Source organism: Dendrobates tinctorius, unplaced genomic scaffold (assembly GCF_039654945.1).
Source record: "Dendrobates tinctorius isolate UK_male_01 unplaced genomic scaffold, ASM3965494v1 ptg000169l, whole genome shotgun sequence".
Taxonomy (NCBI): domain Eukaryota; kingdom Metazoa; phylum Chordata; class Amphibia; order Anura; family Dendrobatidae; genus Dendrobates; species Dendrobates tinctorius.
This window is the reverse complement of record NW_027361836.1, coordinates 1,654,961-1,668,326: the sequence shown is the minus strand read 5'-3', so window position 1 is coordinate 1,668,326 and position 13,366 is coordinate 1,654,961. Positions and strand designations below refer to the sequence as shown.

General features: G+C 44.8%; 1 protein-coding gene across 1 annotated transcript in view; it reads left to right on the top strand.

The window, feature by feature from the left end:
- Positions 1-4,148: 4,148 nt before the first annotated feature.
- Positions 4,149-13,366, top strand: part of LY96 (lymphocyte antigen 96) — a 56,152-nt gene continuing 46,934 nt past the window's right edge. Inside the window, exons 1-3 of the mRNA XM_073550777.1 lie at positions 4,149-4,304; positions 7,011-7,097; positions 11,100-11,228. Of these exons, the coding sequence (XP_073406878.1) occupies positions 4,166-4,304; positions 7,011-7,097; positions 11,100-11,228 (355 nt within the window). The 5' untranslated portion in view covers positions 4,149-4,165. The remainder of the gene's footprint in view (positions 4,305-7,010; positions 7,098-11,099; positions 11,229-13,366) is intronic.

Here is a 13,366-nt window from a genome sequence, read left to right as displayed (position 1 = left end):
TGACCTGCGGTTTTACCTGCGAATTGGCCTGCGGTTTGACACCTGGACAATGGAATAGGTGGCAAACCGCAGCGGAATCCGCAGAAAGAATTGACATCAATTCTGCTGATTTAAAACCGCAGTGAAAAAACCGCAGCGTGTGCACTGCAGATTGTAAATCCCATAGACTTGCATGGTACTGTACACTGTCTGCAGAACTGCTGCGGATCCGCAGCGTGTGCACATAGCCTTAGATTCACATTAGCCCACGCTGGACTATCCGTAGTGGCTGTCCATGGTATGTAGTATTGTTCTATTCAAGAGAATATATGGTAGACACTGCGGATGATGATTAAAAAAAAAAAAGATATCTTAACCCCTTCCTGAAGTGTGATGTACATTGTTCAGGGTGGGCCATTTATATGGATACACCTAAATAAAATGGGAATGGTTGGTGATATCAACTTCCTGTTTGTGGCACATTAGTATATGAGAGGGGGAAAACTTTTCAAGATGGGTGGTGACCATGGTGGCCATTTTGAAGTTGGCGATTTTAGATCCAACTTTTTTTCAAAGTGAAGAGGGTCACGTGACACATCAAACTTATTGAGGATTTCACAAGAAAAACAATGGTGTGCTTGGTTTTAACATAACTATTCTTTCATGAGTTATTTACAAGTTTATGACCACATATAAAATGTGATCAAAGTGCTGCCCATTGTGTTGGATTGTCAATGCAACCCTCTTCTCCCACTCTTGAATCACTGATGGCTATGTGGTCGCATAGAAATCCAGAGTGGTTGGTGTATGTCAGCCGTGACCACAATCTAATAAGTCCCATATATCATGCGAATAGATTTTATGGCTCACTGTCTGGACACATTGCCTATCCTATACAATGAAAGAAGAAAGATCCCTGCACTCACATGTAGAATATAATGTGTTAAATCAGCACAGGCATGGAAATCCAATTATATGTTTCAGCCCATCCTAGGCTTTCGTCAGTAAGGCTGTGTGCCCACGTAGCGATTTTTAAGTGTTTTTGCCGCGATTTTTGCCGCGAAAACGTTTAAAAATCGTGTACAGAGCGCCCCCCATGCATTCCTATGGCATTCCGCACATGCTGTGCTAATGCGCTTTTTTCCGCGGTAGAATCGCATCGCGGAAAAAATCGCAGCATGATCATTCTTTTGTGCGGAATCGCAAAGAATTGCCGTGATTCCGCACCCATAGGAATGCATGAGAATCGCTTACTTCCCGCATGTGGCTATGCCCACCATGCGGGAAGTTAAGCGTCTCATGTGCGGTTGGTACCCACGGTGTGGAGGAGAGGAGACTGTCCTCCAGGCCCTGGGCACCATCCCCCTGTAAAAAAAAGAATGCAAAATAAAAAATAGGGGAATACTTACCTTCCGGCGTCCCGCGCTGCATTCCCGGCCTAAGCGTTCCCAGTAATGCCTTGCGGCAAGGTCCAGTGATGACGCGGTCTCGCGATATCGCTATAGCAACGCGAGACTACGTCATCACAGGTCTCGCAAGGCATTACTGGGAACGCTGTGGCCCGGGACGCCGGAAGGTAAATATACCCCGATTTTTTTATTTTTTTTTTAGCATTTTTAACATTCTATCTTTCACTATTGATGCCGCATAGGCGGCCTCAATAGTAAAAACCTGGTCACACTTGTCAAACACTATGTTAGACGAGTGTGACCAACCTGTCAATCACTTTCCAAGCGATGCTTCAAATCGCTTGGAAAGTGCTTGAATATCGCACGTGAAAATCGCGGCAAAATTGCGATCATAATCGCGGTAAAATCGCGCGGAAAAAAACGCGCAGTTTCTGGGAAGGAGTCCGGTTTTTGGTGTGCGTTTTAACACGCACCGTGGGCAAATAGCCTTAAGGAGACGGAGACATTATATAAGGCAACAAGGAAATTACATCATCATGTTAAATTAAGACAAAATGTGCAAGAAAATCACAATAAAAAAGATAAAAAATACAATAACCACAAGTGATGTGCAATCACATAATTCAAAGAAATAATCAATAGTAACGTGGATGAGAACTGATTCTCTTGATGGGAATGGTCACAGTATACGCAAAATGGAAAAAAATGAAAATAAAAGAATAATTGTATAGGAACAAAATCTTCTCTATTTAATCATTTATTTTATTCTGTTACTGTTATAAGATTTAGTCATGAAAAGCTTTTGTTCATGTTCACCTTATCGAAAAAATATTCACTTTGTGTTCAGTTCCGTGAAGAGAAAGTCGTCCAATTAACGCATTTGTGAATCCTATAGAAAACAGGAAAAAGAAACAGAGAAGAGAAGAAAGGAAATAGAAAAGGAATAAAACCGAAATATTAATCTCATAATAAGACTAATTTTATAATCCCTGTTCAGTCCTTTCGGGAATAATGTATTTAACATCTGTATCCAATACGCCTCTCTCCGAAGGAGGATTTTCTCAATGTTACCACCTCACCTACTCAATAATTTCAATAATTGTGTAGACATTTCAAGTCTTTTAGCCTTAAGCCCCCAATATCGCTGTAAAGTCACCGTTTTTGTGATGTAGCAGCGATATTGCTAGCGATATCGCTATGTCTGATACTTACCTCCGACCGGCTCCCCCGCTGATTATCGCTGATCGCGCGAGAAGCTGCTGGATCATTTCTCGTCGGGCGCTTCCTGCTGGGCTTCCTGTGGCACCGACGAGCGACGCGTGGACGCGGGCGGGAGGACGTCAGGATCGCCTCGTCTGACAGGTAAGTAGCGACCGCCGACCGCTGCTATGTCGCTGGTGAGATCTGCCTGTGTAATAATTATAGGGGATAACTCAGGAGTCTCTGTGCATGGAACAAGATGACTACAGGACACAGCTTTATAAGTGATAAAGTCTATATTAACACACGGTGATACAACAGATGCAGAAAGAAACTCAAGTCCACAACACTTGGAGAAAATATAAGAAGCAGCTTAGCAGTCTATAGGAACTTTAGAGGAAGATGCAATCAAGCAAAAAGTCTATGAAGCACAGTTATTTCTTGAGATTACTTGGCATGAATAAATCCTAGTCTTAGTCCAGACACAGATAGGTAAGCTTAAAAGGCAGTTCAAATCTTATCTTAGCTTGACCAGGGAGGCCTGGAAAATAGTCTCAGGCTCTTGCAGAGCAGCAACAGCTTACATGTCCAGCAAATGCAGATGGAAGTGAAACACGAGCAGCAGAGGAAGAAGAGTTCTGGAAACTGGAGTATGCAGCAGGAACTCAGAGCAGAGCAGCAGGATCACCACACAGGTTCACAGGAGACGGTATATAGCCAGGGAGCAATCAGAGGTCAGGAGCTGGATGCAAGGCAGAATACTCAAGCACAGACTGAAGGCTGGGGTGGAGTTTTATAGCAGGAGGACACAATGCACATGAGACCAAGGACACCATCTTGGAAAAGGGCAGTAATGCAAAAACGTAAAAATGTTCAGAGTCCTGACAGCCTGTGTGGCAGTTCACTAGCGACCACTTAGCGATGCACCAGCGATCCATATCGTTGGGATCACTGGTGCATCGCTTAGTGTAATGGTACCCTTAGTCCACATGAACTAATTTGTTCCTAATGTTAGGCAATCTTTTGTTGCAAACAAGAGGAGGGCTTTCGGGATATGCTTGGCATAAAATGTGCCAATGGTTTTTAATGATCAGATCAACTTTTAAATTAATAAGATGAAGTTCCCTTCCGAAAGGCAACCCAAGCAATTTTGTCTCTCTGATTTCTGTTCAGACAAGGCTTCTTTCCTCGCTGCGTTTAGAAGGTCTGTGGGATACCCTCAAGCACTATACAATGTCTGGTGTCGCACACTTTTGCTTCTATTGGGGGCTACGTTTGGCGTATCTGCTGAGAGCGTTCCTGGCACAGACTATGGACATGCCGTACAATACTGCTCATAGGGTTGTACGTCCTGGTATGGATTTGAATACGCACCATGTAGAAACCTCTGGATTAAATAATCCCTTGACTACTTTTAAAACTGTAAAATGCACCTTAAAACCGAAAATAAAATACTAAACCGTTACCAGAATTGTGTATTGTCGGAGGCGTAGTCTCTACAAAAGGAACTGAAAATATAGAAAAGAGGAACTTGAACATTAGTCACATTTTCGTGTTTAGGTCAACTATTATATTGAATGACGCTTTTGGACGGTCTTCTTACTCTGGAGATGTTTACCTTTCTGCTGCTCCTTCTTGGATTTGGGACTATAAAGTGCAGCACAAAATATTTTCTTTGTGATACCCCAAAGATTGAAGTTTATTACGAGATGTGTGGTGAGTAACAATGTCCTGAGTACGCTCTTTATGATTGTGTAATACTAAGATCTAAGATTCTCCCAACCCTCAGGGTGTGTGCACACGCTGCGGATCCGCAGCGGTTTTGGTCCTGCAGATCCGTAATTTCTGCTGCGGTGTACAGTACCATTAAAATCAATGAAAACTGAAAACCGCTGTGCAGAAGGTGCGGATTTTTCCATGCGGATTTGCTGCGGTTTCAAAACCGCAGCATGTCAATTGTTTGTGCGGATTCCGCTGCGGTTTGGCACCTGCTCCATGGCAGGTGTCAAACCGCAGGGGAAAACCGCAGAAAAACTGCAGATAAACCGCAGATCTTTTGACCTGTGGAATTACCTGCGGTTTTTGACAAATCCACGCGGAAAAATCTGCAGGACAATCCGCAGCGTGTGCACACACCCTTAGAATCTGAGCGGACAGCCCATCAATGACCTCTCCCAACATTGACCTTTGGAAAGGAACATGTTAGATTTTCTCTGAGTTCTGAGGTCAGGTATGCCACCTTATTTTTAAAGAAGACCTTTTGCTTGCTCAAAAATATGCATTAAATACCTTGTAAAAATTCCCAAGATCGCTTGAATTACCTTTTTTTTCCATTTTGTGCTGTGTCGTACCATTGCAGTGATATTCACAGTTGTTGCTTTTGGAGCACAGTATGTGAAATCTCTGATTGTAGTGCAACTAGGCGTTTCTTCACTTCTCTGGGTATGTTCTGGGTACATGTGAGTTTATCCCTCCCTGAAACTATTGATCACAGCTCAGCAAAGTCTGAGACTGTTAGATCAGCTGCCGAGCCGAGTGGCAGAGAAAACTGAAGATGTGCCCAGTTGGTCTGCAAGCAATGATTTGACATTGGGCGTTACAAAATTAGCCAATATGAATATCTCTGTAAGGCCGGGGTCACGCTACCGTATAACATGGCAGAGTGCTATGCGATAAAACAGATCAGCTCAGACCTGCAAATATTTTCTCATGCCAATTCAGCATGAGGGAACAATCGTAGCATGCTGCAGTTGACAGCGAGACTTGGCTTGCTCGCACACATACAAGTCTATGGGTGCGAGTGAAACGTCGCACAGCACTCTGATATCACCCGAGTGCAGTGCGATTCCTGCCTATGCCGGCAGCAGAGGAGATGGAGAAATTACTTTCTCCGTCTCCTCCGCAGCTTTGCTGCGATCCTCTGTGTGAGAGGATCGGAGCACTGACACTCAGCTTGCGCTCGCAGCAGGAGCCGAGGGTCGCATCGGATGCTATACGCTAGTGTGACTCTTACCTAATGGAGCAACACGGCAGCATCAGTGGTGATTGGGATACTTACAAGCTACTTAATTCATTTCTTGGAGCAAGTGACTGGTCCTCGTCAAGTAGATAGGCAGCAATTAGCTCAGAGAATTGTCCTTTATAAGGATTAGCCGTCTCAAAAGCACACAATGTTTCAATACTTCTCTACACAGCAGGCACCATACTGCCGTATCTGTCATAACATTGCTAAAATTTTGTGATTATTTTTTCTTACATTTTCTTCAATACTAGAAAATTCTTTTAAATAGCTATATAAGGCACGGGCATGTGAATTACATCGGAGTTGTATAGCTGTCGATATCTAATGACTGACTTTTGCTAAATAATAAAACTACGAGAGCTCACCGATGTACACAGACTGCCCAGCAATTTATAGATGGTCGGCACATCTGGATGGCTGAGACCCTGTATTCATCAAGACCGGAGTTTTTCGAGCCGGTCTTGATGAGGGGATGTGCTGGAGTCTGACACTACTGATTTATGAAGAGGCGCATGTCACGTATTTGACAAATGGGGCTTGCCAAGCCTTTTCCCGCCCCTGTTCTGCCCACTTTGTCGAAAATAGCATGAGAATGGCAATGGTCGCAACATTTTAGTTCAGCCTCAACTTGCGCCAGAATTTTTCACCTTTTCAAAGCTTTTTACGCTATACTATAATTCTGGAGTAAGAGATTTGAATTGGGGCCCATATAGTCCTGATATGCATTGATGCTTCCACTACTTTTTTGTGCAGTCTTATTGCTTGGCATATTAGCCATTCTGAAGTCTAGAAAAAGCAGATGCAACTTAGGCTTGTGTACATCTGTACCCAATATTCCCAATTGTATATTCTGTGTTATTTTTGCTGTCCAATCTGTAACTTTCACTACTAATGTGAACAGAGTCTCAAGGCCAATTTATTTAAACTTATAATAAGCAAACCTGAAAACTTGCCGGTAGTTAAACCGGCTGACAGATGAGCGACATGATCGTTCTCAGGCTGATCAGATTGTTTATGCGGCCCATTTAATGGTCTACGCGGGGCAATCTGCTGATGACAACATGTAGGCTGTACAATTTTGTTGACCTATATGAATCAGGCTATAGACGAGCACCAATAAATATGTATCCCCTGCATAGTTGACCAGTGTTTGCTTGCGGGCAGGAATGAGGCCTTGTAAAATATTATAAATGAATTATCAGAATATTTACAACCCTGAAGGAAGGGGACACATGGGGATTACTATTATTCTTTTGATTTTTTTTTTAACTCTAAAGACCCCAGATACAGAAATCTATTTTATGTTTGTTTAATTTAGCTCTAGATATTACTTTATGTAATTCTTGAAAAAAAAAAATGAAACAAGGACTTAATACATTGTCAGTTTCTTTTTCCCGCAGATGACAGTTTTCCACCAGTGATTAAGCTAGAAGGTTGTGAGCTGAGCCGCCACACACATGGGAATATTTCTATGAAATTCATTCCAAGTATGTCCAGTATTTGCTGTTGAGTCAGAATGTTCCATTTGTATTATTATTAATAATATTAAATCCATGCATTTTTCTTAACTGTTCCCAATGCTGGGTGTGGGAATCTGGATATATGAGGCAGTGCCATGACTAGTAATGTCATTGTATACCATGGCTGCCTCTAACGGCTCCACATGATGCTACAGCTCACCTCTGTACAGAAGAGTGTTATGAACGGGTCACCGAGCACCGAGGAGGATAGCAGGACCAGGCTAAGCCACAGAAAACGAGAGAGGTTGGTAACTGAGTGGATTGCAGACCCCTGATCCTATCCACACAACTAGCAGTAGCCGTGGAGCGTACCTACGATGCCCTAGACGCCTCAGCACAGCTGGAGAGCTAACGCAGCCTAAAGCAAGAAAGGTGAAATCTAAACTGCCCCAGAGCAGACCCCAAAGGAATAGATAGCCCCCAAACATATATTGTCGGTGAGACAAGATGAAAACACAAACGCAGGCAGAAAAATAGACTGAGCAAACGATGGGGCCCACACTGACTAGACAGGACAGGAAAGGAAAGACGCTGTCTGCAATCACGCAAAAAAAGCTAAAAAAAACAACACGTCTGATGCACAAAAAAACACTGAAGTCACACGACTTCGCCCCCACTATATCAGCACTCTGGTATATACTGAAAGCAAAGCAAAAAGAGACCAATATAACGGGACAGAACAAACTGACACAAGCAGTAACATATGGGCGGTGATCCAGCACAGCCCCAGCAGGAGCAAGCTGACCCGCACAAAGCAGAGATAGACAAAACCAGATCAAATGCAAAAAGATTAGCAAATGAACCACTTAGCTGAGCCATGCAGGAACAGAGCAGGAGACATCAGACCGCAGAAGGCACAGGAAGAAAATCAGCAGGGATTGAAGGAAGTCAGGTGTCTTAAATACACCAGTCAGAAACCCCAGATCTCCAGTCGTCATCATCATTATCAGGTGGCAAGCCTCTGTCAATCTGACCAGCTCCACTACCTCCAGTAACCACCAGAGGGAGTCCAGAAAGAGAACTTGCAACACCTCTGTCAATCTGACCAGCTCCACTACCTTCAGTAACCACCAGAGGGAGCCCAGAAAGAGAATTCACAACAGAAAAGTCTGCTGATGGGACTGATTGTTTTCTAAAATGTAATTTTGTAGGGTTTATATTTAGGCATCCTGTTATACATGTTCTATCTTACACCACCTCAAGAATGAGTTCTACAAGTTGTATCCTCTCTAGCTCTTCTTCCCCTACCGCTGTATTGCTTTCCTTTCTAGTCATTTTGGTGACTAGGAAAACAGTAAGGATCCATTCATACACCCATGCTTTATGTACACATTTTGTCCCTATCTTCACTGATAAGACACCTACTTATTATTGTCTATGGAGTGCTCTTATGTCCCTTTTTTCTCAGACCAGCTCACCATATTTCTCCATTTTCTGCTCAGGCCAAAGATTTATAAACGGGAAGTTGTCAGTAAGGCTCTTATTCACAGGCCCTTCTGCCCATTACCTCTAAAAAATGAGTGGTATGTAATAACGTGCAGGAGAGGTATATGTCACCATGGAGCAGGCGGACCAACAGTAAAAGGGGAGGTTTATTTACAGGGAATAATACTTGTAAAACAGACAGTATATAAGTGAATATGATGGGAACAGTATAAAAGTTATTTTCCTGTAAGACAAACTTATCCGTCCTCAGGGGTCTTGATTGCAGGGATCACTCTTGTCCAACGTTGGCACCGAGGCACCAGCTGTGCTTGCTGTCCTCTGTCTCCGGAGCCCTTAATGTAGTCCAGCTGGGGTATGAGGGGTTAACGCAGGAGCCAAAGGGGTCTGAGGCTGACGATATTCCCCTTTGCGCCAAGTCCTTCTCTCTGCTTTGGCAGCTGTGTTCTCCCGCCGAGGTCAGGGGCTCTGCCTTAACACACCAGTCACCGCGACCCTGTATGTAACATAGTCTCTCTGTACAGGTCACTGTCCCGTTACTGAATGTCCCTTGGTCACAGGGGAGCGTCTCAGCAGTTAACCCGGTCTCTCTGCGAGGAAGCGTCTGGTTGCGGTACACAGTCTCTCTGTGGGGCGACGTCTTGTCAAGGAGGGGAGTCAGCAACCTTCCTGTCAGTGCACTACCAGGCTTCACGTACTCACTGACCACCGCCTGTGCCCGCGCTCTCTCAGACTGCAGCGGCTGTCTCCGTGCACTCTCCCCTCCTGCGTCAGCGTCCTCTCCCCTCAGGTCTCTGCGCTGCTCTGAGGAAAGAGCGCGCAGTTTTCCCGCTCCCAGTCCTCCCCTCTTCCCCTGGCTTCAGTGCAGTCTCCTAAAGTGCCCCCCCGGGGAACCTAACGCCCTGCTCAATGGTTCTGGGCACGGAGCTGGGGAGGCAACTCTCCCTCGGCTCCTTCGGTGCTTCACCCCCTTACAGGTACATTACAGAAATAGCTATTATGACAATACCATATAGGCCTAGCTCACACGGCCATAGCATTTTTTCTGGTCAGTCACTTCCACAACTCTTGGACATGACCCGCTTTGGATGCAGATGGGTGCAGGAGCTGACTGCTATTACATCTATTATTCTGGTCTGTAACATGGACAAGACTAGATCTTACCCACAGGGACCTTCCGTCCATTTGGATAATTTCTTGTGTGCACAAGCACTTAGGCTAATATTGGTCTGCACTGGACAAAAATACAGCTGTCTGAACAAGGCTGTATGGAAATCTCAAACCAGCATCATAAATGTTCAGATCAGCTGCACTGAGTGTCACTGCTTACTTAGCAGTGTGGCAGATGGGGTCCCTAGCTTATAGGACGCTGTTCTTATAAATACAGGGGGCATTTTCATGTACCATTACATGGGGACTCTGCTGTTTTCCATCCCAAATGCTACCTTGTGTGATAGCTGTGTGATAAATTTTCTTCCAAAATTTGGTTGTCATATTACAAAATGTCTCCATGTAGCCGCAGGATTAGGGTTTGTCCACATATCAGAAATTCAACAGATCTGCAGGATAATCCACAGTGGTGCATCCATGCCAAATAATGAGGGTTTTGCTGAGGATATCCCTATAGTGGACAAAGCTGATGGCTTGAAAAAGTATTACCCCCCACCTTGGCAACCTCCTGGCTCTTCTACAGCAATATTTGCCTGGTTCCTTGCCAGTCTATCCTTACCTCCCGCATTATCATGTCAACATCGCTTGACAATACTGGGGCCAGGATAAAGAAACCAGGAAAGTGTTATCAGAGGAGCGTATAGTTAAAAGATTTGGCCAGGACCACAGTAAGAGACCAGACTAGTTGAGCACTGGCCGTCTTCTCCCTACACCGCCCCAGGTGATTGATAGATCTCTCCCATGTGTCTACATAGGGATAGTGTTATCAATCTTCTGCAGTGGCGCTGGGAGAAACCAGCCAGCACTGGTCTAGTTTCGTCTCCTGTTATGGTCCCCAGTCAAATCTTTAAACAACATATTTCTCTGAAACGCTAGGTGTACAGTTGTGCTCAAAAGTTTACATACCCCAGCAGAATTTTTGCTTTCTTGGCCTTTTTTCAGAAAATATGAATGTTAACCTCATCCACAACTACCACAAAATACTTCAAGCTGTCATTGATGTTAGAGGGGGAAATGCACAGTATTAAGAAATGGGGTATGTGAATTTTTGATCATGGTCATTTGGATGTTTTGGGTTGTCATTATGATTTAAAAAGAGAAAACACATTAGTTTGAAAATAAATGGCTTCACCCAACCACTAACCATGAGTGGAGAAAAAGTTTTGGTGTTATCATTCATTCAAAAAGGCCAAGAAAGCAAAAATTCTGCCGGGGTATGTAAACTTTTGAGCACAACTGTAAATACCGGGCTACAATGGTGCAGCCAGACTCTGAGTCAGGCTGCCCGTGTTTTGTGCAGCATCAATCAGCTTCCAGGTTCACTTTAAGTAATAATATATCTCAATTGTTGTGCAGGGAAGAACATTGACCGCTTACATGTCATAGTAGAAATTTGGAAGGAATCTGTGACGGTTTCGGTTACTAAAGTTGACTTGTGTACTGGAGTTGATGATGAATTTGATTTCTGTGGAGCTCTCAAAGGAGGTAAGAGGTAATTGTATAGACATTGTTTGTGTTAGTACACATGTAATGATATCCTCCATCTCCACTGATGGTCAGTACTGGATATACATCTCGCATCCTCCATCTCCACTGAGTAGTACAAGTAACACTGATGGTCAGTACTGGATATACATCTCGTATCCTCCATCTCCACTGAGTAGTGCAAGTAAGGCCTCTTTCACACATCAGGTTTTCGCCGTCAGGCGCGATCCGGCGCTTTTGACAGAAACCGGATCCGGCAAAATGCAATGCCGGATCCGGTTTCCCCCCCCATTGACTTGCATTTGCGCCGGATCGCGCCGGATGGCCATGCGTTTCATCCGGTTTACGCCGGATCCGGCAATGTGTCGCGATCCGGCGTCTGGAAAAAACGGCTACTGTAACGTTTTTTGTCTCCGGCGAAAAAGCCGGACACGCCGGATCCGGCGCGTCCGGCTTTTTCACACAATGAAAGCCTATGAGCGCCGCAATGCGCCTGATCCGGCGAAAGCCGGATCCGGTGGCCGGATCCGGTTTTTTTGGTCTGAGCATGCTCAGTAGCTCTGCCCACAAGACATATATAAAAGCAAGACAGTGGGACCCACAGCCACACCCAACATGCCACCCAAGAAAGCAACCAAGCGCAGCAGGAGAAGGCAGGAGACCACTGAAGCACCATCAGCACCACCACCACCCCAAATGGAGCAGCAAATGGAACATGCTGAGGAGGGGAGGCCAGCAGCAGATGAGAGACGGTAATTATCAAATCCCCCATTCCTCCAAACTAGGGCTATTGAATATCAAGATATTCATTGGCCCTTTGTTTCTCTTTATTCAACAGCCGCCCAATAGATGCAGCAGCAGCAGCAGCAATGGCAGCAGCAGAAACACCACCCACAGGCATGGAGTGTGGCCACCAGGAAGACAGCACATCATCTTCTGGGAGCCCTCCCTCGCATCGTCAGCGTTTGACGGTAAGTTTTTATTTCCAAAATCCATCATCTCTGTAATATATGTCTATTCATTGCCTTTTATTTCAAAACAGGATTCACAAGATGAAGAGGAGCTCCCAGAAGAAGAAGGAAGGGGTGGACAGACACTTGGAGTGGGCTCACAATTGGTAAGTTTTTTGCATCAAACACAACATCACACTACACACAACACATAGAAAACAATGTTCTGCAGACCACACACAGCAAACAAATGCCTACATCCAAAGACATAACATTTTTTGTTTTCTTCTCTAGTCTTCCCAATCTGGTGCTCGGCCAAGAGGTCCTCGCAGTGCCTCCCAGGGTCGTCGGCGACAGCAACGCGGCGGTCACCAGCGTGTAAGTATAAATATTTTTGCTTTGTTTTTTTGCACTTTTTATTTCATTTCTTTTGTGGAGGCTAATTATGTTATTTTTGTCTTTTTCTTTAACAGCCTTCACAGCCTGCTCCCGACTCTGACGGTGAGGATGGAGGACTCGATGTGGACCACCTCATCGATCTCGTCAGAGAAAGGGAGCCGCTCTGGAATATGGCTGACCGCCGCCACGCTGACCTTATCGTTACCCGACGACTCTGGGAGGAAATCTGTTCGCTCCTTGTGGGCCGCTGGGAGGACCTCGATGTTCGGGCCCAGATTAAAGAGCGTAAGTATATACAGTACCGGTTGCTTGATGTAAACCAGTGTTTCCCGAACTCCAGTCCTCGTGGTCCCCACGGATCATGTATTCAGGATTTCTATTTACTATGGAAATCCTGAAAACATGACCCCTGGGGACCATGAGGACTGGAGTTTGTGAAACACTGATGTTGTATACTAACCACTCCTTTCTCGTTTCAGGGAACAGAATTGTGAATCGGTGGCGGTCTGTGAGGGATCGTTTCAAGAAGGAGTTCAATAAAGAGATGCGGGCCCCGAGTGGATCTGGAGGATGCAGGAGCAAGTACAAGTACGCACAAGCCCTGTCGTTCCTCCGGGAAACAATGGTCACTAGAAGGTAAATATTACACACCACATGTGAAAAAAAATGTTAGATGTAACTTTTTTTTTTCAGCCAGGGCCATACCATGTCAGTATTTTAATTGTTTTTTTTTCTCTTTATTCCACAGCACGGTGAGCAGCACTCGGGAGCCTGCACGATTGGACCCTT